This window comes from Bubalus kerabau, chromosome 8, assembly GCF_029407905.1.
Source record: "Bubalus kerabau isolate K-KA32 ecotype Philippines breed swamp buffalo chromosome 8, PCC_UOA_SB_1v2, whole genome shotgun sequence".
Classification (NCBI taxonomy): Eukaryota; Metazoa; Chordata; class Mammalia; order Artiodactyla; family Bovidae; genus Bubalus; species Bubalus kerabau.
Genome location: NC_073631.1, coordinates 8,195,234 through 8,211,828, shown reverse-complemented (window position 1 = coordinate 8,211,828; position 16,595 = coordinate 8,195,234). Strand labels below are relative to the sequence as shown.

The window sequence follows — 16,595 nt, the reverse complement described above, 5'->3', positions numbered from 1 at the left end:
ATCCATCCCTCTCTGATTAGCAGCATCAGTGGAGCTGAGGCGCAGGGGGCGAGGTCAGGGACGGGAGGAGGGGTGGGGCCGTGCCTGTCCACCTGTCCAGGTGAGAATGCACCCCCGGCACCCCCCCAGCTTCACTGTAGTCCCTCCTCCTCCTCCGATCGTCGCCCTGCACTGCCTCCAGCTGCTGCTCAGCACCTGCCTCCCTGAGCCCTCTCCAGCAGTGTGACAGTCTCATCACCCCCACCCCCGATTCTCCCCTCCCCAGGCAGAGACAGAGCTGAGCTGCCCCCAGCATTCTGGCCCCCACCCCTCCAAATCCAGGAGCTGGCGGACTTTTCCTCAAGCCCTCATCTGGGTCTGTGTCCACTCACCAAGTGTGGGCCAAGTCACTGCCCCCAGTGCCTCAGTTTCCTTATCTGGGAATGAGAAGCCGCCACACCACCCCCTCGGTGAGGCTGCAATGGCTGCTCCATTAGCTGCTCATACACAGGAGGGGTTTAGCACACAGGGGAGGTGCTTGTGAGCACAGGAAGTCCTCAGCAGACCCGTTCACAAAACAAGCCTCTGGGCATCCTATACTGGTCATCTGATCTTTAACAAGGCACCTGACGGTTAGAAATGATAGGACTGAAATAAAGAGAAGCATCACTTGAGAAAAGGTTGGCCTGGAGCCAGGGTCCACTCTCCAGCAGCAGGCATGCCTCTCATGAGCCCATCTGTCCCGTGGGACTCAGAACCCGCAGCCCCAGGGTGGAGGGACAAGCACGGCCAGGATCCCAGGCAAGGGTCCTGGGCAGCTAGCTGGCAGGAAAGCAGGCCTTCCTGCACCACGTCTGCCCTCTGCCCGGTCCAGCCTCAGGCACCGTTACCACGGCTGCTGTTCCATCCCACTGGGCCTCCCCGAGGCCACCACATGTGGGCAGCTGACACCCTCCAGACCCAGAGAAGCTCAGAGGAGAAAAGACTGTCTCCCCCAAGACTGAACTCACCAGGAGCTCAGAACACGAGGGTGCTGGTGGAGGGAGCAAAGCGGTCCACCCGCTGGAAGGACGGATGTAACAAAGCGCAGGAAGCCGAGAGGAGAGAAAGCGACCCCAGGCCACCCAGGCTGCTGCGCCCCGCTGCAGACAGCCGTGTATTTACTCTGGTCCCCTTCTCCAGACAGACTTGGCCGCCCTGGGCAAAAGAGTCGTCTGGCTGCAGAAGACTTAGGATGCTGGGCTGGAAAGAAGGCTCACAGAAGTTTCTGGAAGCAGAAGGAAAGCTCCCTCCTCAAAAGGTAAGGAAAGGAGACCCAGAAGGTGCTCCAGCCAACAGATGCCTAAGACCCAGCACCCTGCATGCCTTCCCCTAGAAGCCTAGACAGGCACCAGATGTCACCCCCTTACCTACCCCCACCTGAAAACCCACCAGAGCCGGCAGGGGCCTGGGTGGGGGTCACAGAGAGCTTGTTTGCTGGGTTTCACAGAAGTCTCCGCCCGGGAGGTCTTCCATCACCCCACCTCACAACCGCTGGCTCCGACGTTTCCCCCCTCCCAGGCAGAAACAGAGCTGAAGTGCCCCGACACTCTGCCCCCACCCTTTCCAAACTGGAGCTGACAGATGTCTTCCATGTCCTCCACCATCCCTGGTCAGGACAGCACCACTCCGGCTGGTCGCTGAAATGGCTTCCGAATCCTCCCTCCATGAACCAAGCTGCCGCAATGACCTGCCAACTAACCCAAGTCCAGCTTCACTCGCCTTTCTCCACCTCTGCCCTGGGAGTGGTTCCCGCAGGCTCCGGATCTCACCTCACCTGTCAGGATCTCTTTTCTAATCCACCCCTGAGGTCTGACGGACGTTTGAAGCCCCGTGTATTCAATGTGTACAACTAGATGAGTTTAGAGAGAAGAACTCGCCGTGACCCGTCGCCATGGTCTGGCCACCACCTCTGGACGTTCACGCCCACCCTCTTCACTTGATTATTATTATCATGTTGTGTGCACGTGTGCGATGCGAACACGTCACACGGGACCCGAACCCCTCGCCGCTAACTCAGGTGGCTCTGCGCAGCACGTCTGCTGCCTCGTCCACGGGTCAGGCTGCCCCTCTGGACCTCCCACCAGCACCTCCCGTCTCCACCCCAGCCGCTGGCAGCCCTCTCCACTACCTGTGTCCTCACTCCTGGGGCTTTCGGGTTTCTCATGGAAGTGGAATCACAAAGTAACTGTCCTTCTTTGTGGGTCCTATCTACTTGAGCACACTGTCCCTGTTGTCCAGTGATGGAGGAGCAGACACAGAAATCATGGTATACACATGTGATGGAATATTACTCAGTCACAAAAAAGGAGGGGCCGGGCCACTTTAGACACCAGGGATCATCTCTCTTGCTCAGGAAGTCTCTGCCTCCATCCCTCAGTTCCTACTTCCCCTTCAACACCCAGTCCAGAAGTCTGCCTCTGTTAGGGAAATTAGATAAACAATCTTGTTTAGGCTTCAGAGACAAAGCAGAGCAGGCCTCTGACCTTGCGTCTAACCTGCCTGGACACTGCCCCAACTGGGAGTGACTGGGAGTGACTGCCTGCTGTGAGCTGAAGACTTGCAGCACCTTAGATAAGATGGGGGAGGCATCTTGAGATTGTTGAGCCCCTGGGGCGGGGTGGGGTTCCTGGCCAACCAAGCCCCAGACTTAACTGCATTCCAAGTTTTACACAAGAAAACAAACGGCACTGACAAGAAAGCAGAGCTGCAATTTGCTCCCAGATCGATGATAATATCAGTTTGAGTCCATCCTGGGGTTATAAGTGGGAACCCCAAACTGCAATCTCTGAAGTCTCACCCAGGGAGCAGATGTGCTGCCTGGGACCTCTTCCCAGCGGGGACTCCAGATGAGCTGTGACGTGGGATTTCCCAGTGCTGTTTAAGTCTGGATGTTGGTCAAAACCCAATTTGGAGATGTAGTCTCTGCTCTGTCTCTTTTCTTTTAATGTTAGTGTATTGAAAGCAAGTTAGATAATTCTTTAATAAATACTGGTATTATTTATGTATATCACAAGTGGCTTATTTTGTTAACAAATCCTTTGAACCTGAGATGAAAGTGAAACCTTTCAGCAAAACAGCCTCCTCCAGGGAGGCCTCCTCCACTCCCCAGAGTACTTTCCGTGAAGGCCGGGCCTCTCCACGTCAGCCCCTGGGAAATGTGGTCAGGCTGCACATCTCTGTCCCCAGGCCCTGTGCTGGGCAGTGAGGTCTGAGAGCCCTCCAGGGACTACTTGGCTGTTCATTCACTTTGGGCTTCCCTGGTGACTTGGTCGGAAAAGAATCTGCCTGCAATGCAGATCTGCGTTTGAGTCCTGGGTGGGGAAGATCCCCTGGAGAAGGAAATGGCAACCTGCTCCAGTATTCTTACCTGGAAAATCCCATGGACAGAGGAGCCTGACGGGTGATAGTCCATGGGATGGCAAAGAGTTGGGTATGACTGAGCTACTAACACAATAATGTCCTTGAACGGTGTTTCTGCACACCCCACTGACCTGGCACAGAGCCAGCGCACATAAAACTGATCTGAACTGTACTGGGTACCAGGTCCAACCCCCAGCGGCCCTGCTGGATGGAGGGAAAGAAGGGGTCTGCCAAGCAGAGCCCGGCACCGTGACCCTACCACCCACCCTCTAACCCTCAAGGGGAGGCAGGTGCTGCAGTGACCCCACCACCCACCCTCTGACCCCTGACGGGAGGCGGGGTGGCACAGTGACCCCACCACCCACCCTCTGACCCCTGAGTGGAGGCGGGGTGGCGCAGTGACCCCACCACCCACCCTCTGACCCCTGAGGGGAGGCGGGGTGGCACAGTGACCCCACCACCCACCCTCTGACCCCTGAGTGGAGGCAGGGTGGCGCAGTGACCCCACCACCCACCCTCTGACCCCTGAGGGGAGGCGGGGTGGCGCAGTGACCCCACCACCCACCCTCTGACCCCTGAGGGGAGGCGGGGTGGCACAGTGACCCCACCACCCACCCTCCGGTCCCCGAGGGGAGGCGGGGGCCCACCTGACCGCGAGGATGCTCACGGGCTGGGACCGCTGCACCCTCTGCCTCGGGGCCGCCTGTGGCTGCAGGACCCTGGTTCTGGGGACTGGGCCGCGGCTGTGCTGGCCGTTGTGCAGGAGGGGCACTGTCTCCGAGGCTGCACACAGGCTCTCCAGGGACGCGTCCATGTCGTTCACCAGTGCCTCCAAGTCCACGTCGTCCTCTGTGCATGGAGAGCAAAAGACAAGCGTCAGCAGCAGTGAGTGGCCACGGCCAGGTGGGCGTCCCAGGGACCGGGCTCCGAAACTCACAACACTTTAAAATACGAGGAGCAGACGGAGGATGCTGCCTGAGACAAGCACAGCTTTCTGTGAAGACCCATGGGTTACATGTATTACCTGTTGATCCGCCAGAAGCAACCCTGTAATGATAGCCCACCTGCACTTCCTGTCTGTACAGAAGACCCTCTCAGGGCATCTGCTCAGCTCACACGTTCCTCGGGGTTGGGGAGCCCACATAGCCTGGACCCTCTGCCCCAACCCCAGCTGGTGGGTCCCAGGGGCACACGGAGCCCTAATAAGGTCAATCAGGGCTGCTCCCTTCCCCAAAATTCCAGACAAGAAGCAGAGAGATGGGAACGGGGAGCGCTCGACCCTGACCGCAGTCTCGCCTTGCGAGGCCAGCAGGGTCGCACCAGAGGCAGACGGGCTCCGAGGGCGGATACCTGCAGGGCTCTGGGTGCCTGAGAACCAGAGGAAGCCTGTCCGCATACAAGAAGGCCTGAGGCCGATGAAGAGAGAGGACCACAGAGAATGCCAGAAAGAGATGAGCACGGAGGGACTTCGACAGGTATGCTATGCCTCAGCGAGGCTGACACTGGTCCACCATCATCCTAGATGTTTCTGTGAAGCTGTTTTTAGATGAGAGTGACACGTGACTTTGAGGGCTTTGGGTAAAGCAGACAGCCCCCCATCATGTGCGTGGCGATAAGACTGAGGACCCCCACAGAAATGGACGTGGCCTCCACGGGTGTGCATGCCAACTCCTGAGACACCGTGCTCAGTCGCTCAGTCATGTCCAACTCTGTGACCCCATGGACTGCAGCCCACTGGGCTCCTCTGTCCATGGGGTTTTATAGGCGAGAATATTGGAGTGGGTTGCCATTTCCTCCTCCAGGGGATCTTCCCTACTCAGGGACTGAACCTGCGTCTCTTAAGTCTCCTGCATTGTAGGCGGATTCCTTACCACTAGCACCACCCAGGAAGCCCAACTCCCCACAACAAGCACCCCAAATGCAGCAAAGGCACATCCCATGTGCTCAGCTTCTAGAGACCTGTCACTGTTTAACAATGCGGCCAACACAGCTGGGGCTGCGTCTAGTGCAGTAGGTCACATGTCACCCAATTCACAGTCCATCTCTTCCCAACAACACGACCCTGGGCTCACCCAGGAACAAACGAGAGCTTAGGGCCCAGTCAGGTGGCCTGCCCCGGCCCTGCCCCTGCCCTGCCCACGTGGCGGGGGCGGGGCCAGGTGTCCGTCTCAGGCCTCCATCTCCCATGCCTGTATCTCTGACTGGAGCTCACAGGGGAACCTGGCCTGCAGGTGGGCATGAGGTCAGTGAGTTATTACCGCTCTGCGACAGAGGCTGGAGCAGGGTAAACACTCAGTCAGTGCTATTTATTTGCTCTATGTCATTTATTTGCTCTATAAGTGACAATAGGGCAGTGACTATTAACCTGGTTTACAGGTGAGGAGATTGGTCCGGGGCGGGGTGGGGGAGAGGGTGGGGCTGGGCAGGCAAGTAACTCGTCCCTGATCACACCAGAAGGGAACCTGAAAACAAGTTTGCAGCTGCCAAGGTGACCTCACCAGGTGTGCACTGATCAATGAATCCACAGATCTTTTCAGAACACTGACCTCCCCTGCCTCTCTGCTCCCTCCCTCATTCAGCCTTGCTGTCTCACTGGGCAGGAGGGCAGGAGACAGAAACAACCAAATGGAACAACAAAAGCCCTTCTAGAAGGCGTGGAAGCTGCAGGGCACAGGGGGCGGGGGCGGGGGTGGTACAGGCTGGAGGAGGCTGGGATGGGGGATGGAGTGCAGCCACAGGGAGATCCAGGCAGAGGTGGGAAGACCACAGAGCAGCCTCCTCCCAAGGTTCCTTCACCCTGCAGGCAGTGGTGACCAGACAAGGAGTCTGGGGAGGGCCTGGACCAGACGAGATGCTACAGGCAGCAGGTAGGGCCCCAAGGAGGACAGACAGACACACAGATGGATGGAAAGATGGGCAGGGGGCTGCTGAAAGAGCTGTGATGAGCATGCAGTCCTGCTGGAGCCAAGGACAGAGGCCCAGGCAGGATGAATGGAGCAGCACTGGGGGAGAAGGAGGGTGCTCGGGGGGAGTGCATTGTCAAATATTAAATATTGACAGATATTAAAGAGACAATATGCTGTATCAATAATTAATAATAACCATGAAATCAAAATTAGCAAATCACAAGAGAGAACGTGGGAGTCAGCAGGCAGGGCTTTTGCACAGAGCTTGGAGGGCAGGAGGCTGGTGCAGGTGGGGAAGGACCCGTACAAATCAGAAAAACCCCTGCAGGGGGTCCCTGCGTGGAGAGTGGGTTTAGGTCCTCATGCATAAAGTGGGAAGCAGCATTTGGCAACTGGACAACGGCTGCCTAAACAGAGCCAGCTCTATCAGGAGACCTCTGCCGCAGTTTCCGGAGCCCTTGGCTAGACATCTGATAAGGAAAAGTGTTCGTTGCACCGGAGTTCTCAGATTGAACTTCTGTAAAGTTCTAGAATGCGTCCATAAGGGAGGCCACGCATCTCCTCCACTGAAGTGATCTGTAACTGCGGCTCATCTCAAACTCCATAAAACATTAAGTCCACGTGCCACCCACACCTTATTAACAACTCAGGATTTCCAGCTTAACGGACCATTTCAGAATCAGTAGGATGACATGCCAAGTCCACTGGAATCACAGAATCAGCCTTTGCTGTGGGCAGCGGCCTCTGTCGTGGACGGGAGGCCCTGGCGTGGACGGGCAGCGCGGGAGCACAATGGGGATCTGAGGGCATTTCGTCACCAGCGGGGTAGCCTACTTGGTTAACACAAAGGCCACTGTTTTCCTGGCTTTCATCCTGCTTTAGAAATCAACAGGAATAGGGTTCTCACTCTCTGACAGATGTCTGCCAAGAAAATCTCCCCTTAAGTAGAATTTCCTTCAAGTTATCTTCCTTACATGTTTCCGAAGCGACTGAGGGACTGAACAACAATGTATTTCTGAAACCCCTGGCTGTGCCCGCCAAGGGCAGTCCTCCGAGGGTCCTGTCCTTTCCTTCCTGCTCCTTCCCCCACCAGCCAGGCCCTTCCTAGGCAGCCCCTCCGTGCACTCAGGAGCACAGTGATTCTGACATCAAAGTGCATATAAAGGGAAAACGGTAAACACAAAGGTAAAAGGTGTATGTGCAATGCATGTCCTTCAAGTGCTTTCTCTCTCCTCTGAGGTCGGTTATTGATGAAATTGCTTTCTACTTTAATAGAAAACATTCACCTGTGGATCTATTAGAGCCAGGCCAATCATTTAACAATATACTCAGTGGGTTACAAGTTTCATGAATAGACTCTACACTGGCATATTTCAAACTTGCCTATTTTCTACGGCCCAGATGAAAGGAGAAAGAACACTTGGTACTCATGGTCGGTGGAATATTACACAGCCAGAAAAAGGGACGAAACTGGGTCATCTGTAGTGATGTGGATGAACCCAGAGTCTGTCAAACAGAGTGAAATAAGTCAGAAAGAGAACAAGCATTGTTTCTTTAACACTCTTACATGGAATCTGGAAAAAGGGTACTGATGAACCTATCTGCAGGAACAGAGATGCAGATGCAGGGACTGGACTTGTGGGCACAGTGGGGGGAGCAGAGGGTGGGACGCATTGGGAGAGCAGCACTGACATACACTCACTAACTGCCATGTGTAAAACACAGCGGGGAGACGCCGCGCCACCATGGAGTGTGGTCTGATGCCCTGTGATAAATTAGAGGGGTGAGATGGAAGCGGGGAGGGAGGTTCAAGGAGGAGCGGAAATCTGTGAGCCTATGGTTGATTCACTTCATTGTACAGCAGAAATGAACACTGCTAAGTCACTTCAGTCATGTCCGATTCTGTGCGACCTCAGAGACGGCAGCCCACGAGGCCTCCCCGTCCCTGGGATTCTCCAGGCAAGAACACTGGAGTGGGTTGCCATTTCCTTCTCCAATGCATGAAAGTGAAAAGGGAAAGTGAAGTCGCTCAGTCGTGTCCGACTCCTAGCAACCCCATGGACTGCAGCCCACTAGGCTCCTCCATCCATGGGATTTTCCAGGCAAGAGTACTGGAGTGGGGTGCCATCGCCTTCTCCGGAAATGAACACAACATTGTATAAAGCAACTATAGTAAAAAAAAAAAAAAAAAAAAAAGTCTAATAAAATATCCTAATCTAGGACAGACTTCAAAATTCCCTCCAGGGTCATTTATGAATAGCATTTTGTCTGGTTAGATAATAAAGTTACTTTGGGTTGTCTGATTTTACTTAAACTTTGTCCAACTCTAATAAAGGCTAACAATTAAACCTTCCAAACAGGAGTTTTAAAGGATTGATTCTAAAGAGGACATGCCTATATGCCATGGTACTTTTAAAATAATAACTACACTGAGATTTTTCTGGATTAACATTCAGTCCTTTCGAACGTTTCATGACCCGGTCCGTTGTGAAGGGACATCGCCCACGTCTCCTACACGCATTGCCGCCTGCACGCATCCCCGGGGGTCAGCACTCAGCCATGTGAGGAAGCCTTCCTACAGGTCAGGCAAGCAGCAGAATCAAACACCAGGGCATCAACAAAGCAGATGCTCTGTAAAGGACTGTTATCACTGCTAACTTGAGGCCCAAATACCATCTGTGAGCCAGGACCTCTGAAAGAAATCCCGTAAGGGGGATGAAAAACAATTTTATGTGTGAAATTTCACTCCATGCAGATTTCTGAGGGTATATTTACTGGACAGATGTAGGTCAAACAATACGGTTTAAATCAAGTTATTAATAGTTATTTTCCTTCCTTAAATAGCCCAGTCCTTAGCTGGGCACTGACTTTTGTTCCAGATGTCTGAGTTGATCATCTAATTATAAATGCACAGATACATCTGGTCTCACTGTCATTAGCAAATGGAGGCACAATGAGGTCTAAATGAGTACAAATTCAGTAAAACAAATTCATGTTCGGACTAATAAATTATTCCGGGTGAATGTCTTCCAAAAACAAGCCAGGAAGAGGCCAGGATGCAGGCAGAGGGGAGAGTGAGTCATGCAAGGACCTGACTGGTATTCCTTAACCTTCTCCTGGCTCCCCTTCACCAGCTTCACTGCCCCCTGCTTGGTTCACAGCACCCTCTGGTGGCTTCTTTAATTAGATAGTTAACATGACACTGGATCCACTTAACAAAACCATTTCGCCACCTTGAAGAAATGCTATTAGCACCTCGAGTACAAGATGCATCCTTCCAGCCCTTCCAGGTCTTCCTCCCTGGTTCCTGGTTCCTGGAATGCAGCTCCTAACATCCCTGTTATTTCCTAAGTGATAAGAGTAAGGGGAGGAGCGTCTTTTCTTTATCTGGTCTTCTGTTGCTGTTGCTCCTGAAATAGCTCCTGAGCTACTATTAAAGGTGAAAGCAGTGTTTTTTGTTAACAATAACAAGCCCCTTTCGACTAGACCTGAGTTTATGTGAATGAGCTGACTTCTGGCAAGCCTGCAGCCACCTGATGGAGACTGGCTGTCAGATGAACCAGCTGTGTGATTAGAGAGGTGGGACTTTCAGCGCCACCCATGTCCTCCAGGGAGGGGAGAAGGGATAGCGGATACACAAATGGCCAATGATTTCACCGACCATGCCTGTGTGGTGAGCCTCTGCAGAAACCTTAAAGGACGGGACCCTGAGAAGCTTCCGGGTCAGGGGCAGGTGGGGTGCTGGGAGGGTGGCTGGAGAGCAGGAAGCTCCACCTGCTCCCCAGTTATCTTGCCCTCGCACCTCTTTGCCTGGCATTCCTGAGCTGTACCCGTTATAGCTAGTGAGGACACTGCCTTCCTGGCAGCAGGCTGCTTCAGTAAATTGGGTGGGAGATTCCCTTGGAGTAATTCTGAGAACAAGATATTCAGCAAGAGAAGAAAAGGAGAATTCTCTTGACCACACTGTACCTGAAAATTCCCCAGTGCATGTGCAAAGGCCCAAGTTCTAACCCATTTCTACCTGGACAAGAACTAAAGGTCTGGCCTCCAAAAGCACTTTCAACTTAAACCATGTTCCCCAGGAGTTACTTCTGTTGACCTCTAGGCAATTAAAATCTTGCACAAATATAACTCAACACGCTGCTGAAATACCTTTTTTTCACACCAGTTCATCTTCAATTCTCATGTAATTCCAGTCCCATGTATTTAATTTTTAGTATGTAGAATTGATTGGACATAAGTAAGCAGAATAAGAAAATCTAGTATTCTACCATTAGGGCTGTCTTGAGCATTCTTTTCTGTTCTGATCATGATATTTAAAGATATTCAGCAAATATAAAAGCAAATCACCTAACCACAACTCCAAACAAAAATACAAGGGGAACTCCCAAATCCTATCACTTAAAAACAAAACAATGTTTTATTTCAGTGGGTAGTATGTCCAGGCGGGAAATAAAAACCCATAGAATCAGTCTGTCCCACATACACACGGAAATAAATATAAACACAGCACTGGAGTGATCCACAACTCCTCATGTTCTCTGTGTTAACAAGAGAAACATTTTCACAACATCTGGGACAAAATAGCTTCTTTTTGCTCTCTACCCCCCTGCAGACAACAGTAATTGCCAAATTCAATGTGTATTAATTGGGAAATACAGGTCAACACATTGATTACTTTAACAAACTGTAAGAACTTGCATGGTATTTTTTTCATTAGGATCAGATATATTCTAAAAAGTGCTGCTTGCACTTCCGGGGTAGTTGTGGGGCTCAGAAGTCCCCCTCTTCCAGGACCCACAGGCCATGTGGTTGGAACCATCACCCAGAGCATGGTCAGGGCCAGCCAGTGACATGAAACTGGACAAATACACCCCTCCCCCCACACACACACATCCTGGGACCAATCCAGTTAGACGGAGTGACCATGGTAACACCCCTTCCAATCCGCTCATGCTGGGGAATCTGTGTCTCGCTGAGAGAGTCAGTTCCCAGGCAAGTTGATAGGGAGTCTAGGGGTCCCCAAGGAGAGAGGGGTCTGGAATTCTCAAGGAGGAAGAAAGGACAAACTTTTTTGTCTTTCTCTACATTCCTTAGGATTATATAACAATAATGTATCCTGCCTAAGGACAGTCTTTGGATTCAACCTTTTGTTATCTTAAAATGTTAATTATGGGAGTAGACCTGGTCTTTACAAGGATGTGTCTTGCCTGAGGACAGTGTTACCTTAAGATGTAAATTATGGGAGTGGGTCTGATGAGGTCTTTGCAACCTCCAGACATTCTTTGGCTTATATAACTTCATTGTTAACACTAGCAAGCGGGTACTCTTTCTGCCCCCTTCTGATGCCTGTGTCAGAAGCTTTCTCTATCTCCTTTATACTTTAATAAAACTTTATTACACAAAAGCTCTGAGCGATCAAGCCTCGTCTCTGGCCCCGGATTGAATTCTTCTCCTCCGGAGGCCAAGAATCCCGGTGTATTTGCGTGATTCAACAACAACCTTTCATCGCTTTGTATTGATAGCTGGGAGCCTGATTCTTTTTCCTGGAAAGTCTTTCCTTCTCCTAAGCCAGATGCAGGACTGTGTGCTCAGGAAGGAGGCACCATATTTAGTCGTGTGCCTGGTTCCTTGAGAGCTCTGGCACTTTCTTCTGTTATTAGGAACTGCACCCAGAACCCTCCCTAGAGCACCCCACAGCAAGTGAGAGAGCCAGCATCCACCAGGCAGCGCTGTCAATAACGCAAAGTACGCAGACCAGTGATCCTCTGCTTTCATGCAATCTGTAACCAGCTTTCCTCAAAGCCACGTTTAGGTCTACATATTCCATCTAAGGGCCTCCCTGGTAACTCAGCTCGTAAAGAAAAATCTGCCTGCAATGTAGGAGACTCCAGTTCGATGCCTGGGTCAGGAGGATCCCCTGGAGAAGGGAAAGGCTACCTACTCCAGTGTTCTTGGGCTTCCTTTGTAGCTCATATGGTAAAGAATCTGCCTGCAATGCGGGAGACCTGGGTTTGGATCTCCTGGAGAAGGGAATGACTACTCCTGTACTCTTGCCTAGAGAATCCCGTGGACAGAGGAGCCTGGCAGACTATAGTCCACGGGGTTGCAAAGAGTCAGAGACAACTGAGCAACTTTCACCTTCACATTCCATCTAAGGGGCTTCCCAGGTGGCGATAGTGGTAAAGAACCCGCCTGCCAATTCAGGAGACATAGGAGATGCCGGTTCAATCCCTGGGTCGGGAAAATCTCCTGGAGGAGGGTATGGCAACACACTTCAGTATTCTTGCCTGGAGAATCCCATGGACAGGGGAGCCTGGTAGGCTACAGTGCATAGGGTCACAAGAGTCAAACACGACTGAAGCGACTTAGCACACACACACGCATTCTGTCTAAAGAAGCACCACCCCTTAAGATTGTTTAAGTGTCTACAGCGGTGACTGAGATTCAGTACCATCAAGAAGTGATGGGTTTTCCCGATGGCTCAGCAGGTAAAGAATCTGCCTGCAATGCAGGAGATGCAGGCTGGATCCCCGGGTTGGGAAGATCCCCTAGAGGAGGAAATGGCAACCTACTTCAGTATTCTTTCCTGGAGAATCCCACGGACAGAGGAGCCTGGTGGGCTACAGTCCACAGGTTTGCAAAGAGTTGGATATGGCTGAGCACGCATAGTAACAGTAACACAGATAAGAAAGTCTGTGGGCGCTGCTCACGGGTTAGTGACTGTTGGGAGCAGAGGCAGAAGGATGAAGGGAACCGGCCAGTCTTGAGAGCCTTGGGCTCCTCCACCCCAGAGGCCACTGCATTTGCAAGGACCCTGGGCTCTGTCTCTGCCTTGGGCTACACGTTCAGGCTCTCTTCGCTCTGACCCCAGGGGAGCCGTTGTAAAAGACTGAGGCTGCACAAATCCTTCCATCTTCATTTCAGGTCAGTTCAGTCGCTCAGTCGTGTCCGACTCTTTGTGACCCCATGGACTGCAGCATTCCAGGCCTCCCTGTCCATCACCAACTCCTGGAGTTTATTCAAACTTGTGTCCATTGAGTCAGTGATGCCATCCAACCATCTCATCCACTGTTACCCTCTTCTCCTGCCTTCAGTCTTTCCCAGCATCAGGGTCTTTTCAAATGAGTCAGTTCTTTGCATGAGGTGGCCAAAGTACTGAAGTTTCAGCTTCAGCAGCAGTCCTTCCAATGAATATTCAGGACTGATTTCCTTTAGGATGGACTGGTTGGATCTCCTTGCAGTCCAAGGGACTCTCAAGAGTCTTCTCCAACACCACAGTTCAAAAGCATCAATTCTTTGGCGCTCAGCTTTCTTTATAGTCCAACTCTTATATCCATACATGACTACTGGAAAAACCATAACTTTGACTAGACGGACCTTTGTTGGCAAAGTAATGTCTTTGCATTTTAATATGCTGTCTGCTGCTGCTGCTGCTTCTAAGTTGCTTCAGTCGTGTCCGACTCTGTGCGACCTCAGAGACAGCAGCCCACGAGGCCCCCCCGTCCGTGGGATTCTCCAGGCAAGAACACTGGAGTGGGTTGCCATTTCCTTCTCCAATGCATGAAAGTGAAAAGTGAAAGTGAAGTCGCTCAGTCGTGTCCGACTCTTTGCGACCCCATGGACTACGGCCTACCAGGCTCCTCCATCCATGGGATTTTCCAGGCAAGAGTACTGGAATGGGGTGCCATCGCCTTCTCCGAATATGCTGTCTAGTTTGGTCATAACTTTTCTCCCAAGGAGTAAGTGTCTTTTAATTTCATGGCTGCAGTCACCATCTGCAGTGATTTTGGAGCCCAGAAAAATAAAGTCAGCCACTGTTTCCCCATCTATTTGCCATGAAGTGATGGGACCAAATGCCTCCATCCTAGGCTCCCTCAATGCACCAGGGTTAACCATGGATGGAGAAAAATCAGAATTCCAGGGATGAGTGGCTAAAATCATATCCCCCTCAGGGAAGGTGAGGATTCCAGCAATCCCAGAAACCCGAGACCCCAAACTCCTAGGTCACCAGCAGCACGCCAGGTATGCTGGGTCCTCTCCTCCGCTGGTGCACAGCCTACCCTCAAGGATTACAGCCCCATCTGGGCAGCGGGACTGAGTCAAGTTAAGGAAGTTCTTGCAACACGTGACAGCAGACCCTGGACATGTGTCACGTGGGTTCCTGTTTGCTCCGTGAACCTGTTTCCCAGATGCTGCATCCCCTTTCCAGCACAGCGGGGAGAGCGCCCCGGAGCAGCCTCCTGCAAAGCCTCTTCCTCTCGCCCCGACAGAGGGCAGTGCCATCCTGAGTTAGTGAATTGGCACTGGCCACGTGCCCTCACATCTCAGATCGCTGGCTTGTTTAATCCTCCAAACACTAAGGATAATAACAGCTCTTTAGCAGTGAGGCAAATAATCTGCTGCTCAGGGGAGTGAAGGTCCCCTGGCTGCAGGAGACAAAGCCTGCAGCAGAACTCCGATCTCTTCTCTCAAAAACATCAAACTGCTTATTCTAATTACACAGCAGCCGCTCCATGATGCTCCTGGAAGGCCAGGCCCCGGAAACTCGGCCCAGGAGAACCTCACAAGCAGTGTTCTTAGCCAAGAGCTTGGCACCTGAACACAGCTCCTCTGCCCACCTGGCAAGTCTCAGCAAGCATCACTTTTCCCCAAAATTCAGGACTTTGAGAACTTCCTCTAAAACATGGACTAATGCTCTGACTGTATTTCTTTGGTGTAAACGGGAAAAGTGGAAACCCAATGAGAATAACAGCAAATGAAATTAACCCAGGGACCTGCAAACTCGGATAAACCAGGTCAAGATAGCAGCTACTACAAAACAAATGCAGACACAAAGTAATAGATACATTAATTTTTGATGATGTACAACAGCTTTTTTTGGAAATAGAAAAGGCATAAGAAATAAAACCAAAGGCGGGTTTTATTAGGATGTCCCTTTGCTAAGATGACATTGAGCCTACATGGGATCATTGCCTTTTCACTAGTCTCACAAATCCTTTTTCATACTTGACCAAAGGAGACGGATGGCAGACATGCTGTCTCCCTCCTTCCTGAGGGCACATGAGTAGAGTAAGTCCCATTTTGGTCCCAGAGCCCAAGGGAGATGTTAGCAAAGCTTTAGACAAAAATGGACAGAATCTGGTGACCCACTCCAACAGATATGACCCTGGTCCCCACACCTGGAACTCACTGGATGTGGGCAGAGGGGCAGGTTGGTCCCAGTCAACCTGTTAGTCTAGGCATTTCTGGGGAGAACTGCCAGCTGTTCCCAGAGCCCCTGGCCTCTCTGTGCCCTGCGAGTCCCTTCCCAACACCTCAGCCCCATGAGAAGCCAGGCCTGGACAGGGAGTGGGGGGCAGAACCCCGGCGTGAGGACACGAGGCTGACTGTAGCTGAAGGAAAGCTGAACACTGCCCCCGCCCCAGGCAGGCCGTCGAGAGGTTGTTCGGACACCTCCTGGATCCATCATCTGGGGCTCAGCACAACACTGACTCACCTGATGCTAGAAACTCCAGCAGCTGGCACTTCCTGATGCAAAATTAAACACATGCAATGGCACCACGCTGGGCAGTGGTTTTAAAGCATCTTGGGTTACTGTTCTCTTTTATAACTCGTTTGCTTCTCCAGATGAAAATTTTCTACATGAACAAGCCTTACTTTAAATCAGAAATGGGCATTTACACTTGGAAATATATCTGACTCTGAGGCTGGGTGGCCAAAGGAACTGGAATTAGAGCTCAATATAGAAAACGGTTTTAGTTTGTCTGCAGCTATCATTGTCTCAGTCTAATCAAAAAGGGAGTCAGGGCAGGGAGCGGGTACTTCCTTGGTGGTCCTGCAGTTAAGACTTTGCCTCTCAATGAAGGGGATGTGGGTTCAATCCCTGGTCAAGAGGCTAAGAGCCCGCATGCCTCATGGCCAAAAAAGTCAGAACATAAAACAGAAGCAATACTGTGACAAATTCAAGAAAGACTGAAAATGGTCCACATCAAAAAAATCTTCAAAAGCGGAGGATGAGAAACACGAATCAAGTATACCTCAGTGCTCATCTTGCAATGAAAAATCTGGGTTTATTAATATTCAATTAAGAAGCTTCAATAATTAGATTGAAGAATTTAGATAGCCGTTTTTAAAAAGTAAAAGCAGGTACACACCTCTCTAAAAATGGAAAGTGAGACTTCACAGATATTCACACATCCGTGCTCAGAGCAACACGACGCGCAAGAGCCGAGGGGTGAGAAAGGCCTGGAGTCCACCGATGAGCGGATACACCAAACGCATGAGGCTGAGCCACGTGACAAGGCC

The 16,595-nt window shown here is 51.5% G+C and overlaps 1 protein-coding gene across 4 annotated transcripts in view; it reads right to left on the bottom strand.

Moving 5' to 3' along the window:
- GRB10 (growth factor receptor bound protein 10) overlaps positions 1–16,595 on the bottom strand; it is a 181,203-nt gene that overhangs the window by 67,901 nt on the left and 96,707 nt on the right. For all 4 annotated transcript variants that reach the window (XR_008717526.1, XM_055589645.1, XM_055589644.1 and 1 more), the window contains one exon: positions 4,029–4,230. Coding sequence is in view for 3 of the 4 variants with exons in the window: in XM_055589645.1 (XP_055445620.1) it covers positions 4,029–4,230 (202 nt within the window). In the remaining variant the exon portion in view is untranslated. The remainder of the gene's footprint in view (positions 1–4,028; positions 4,231–16,595) is intronic.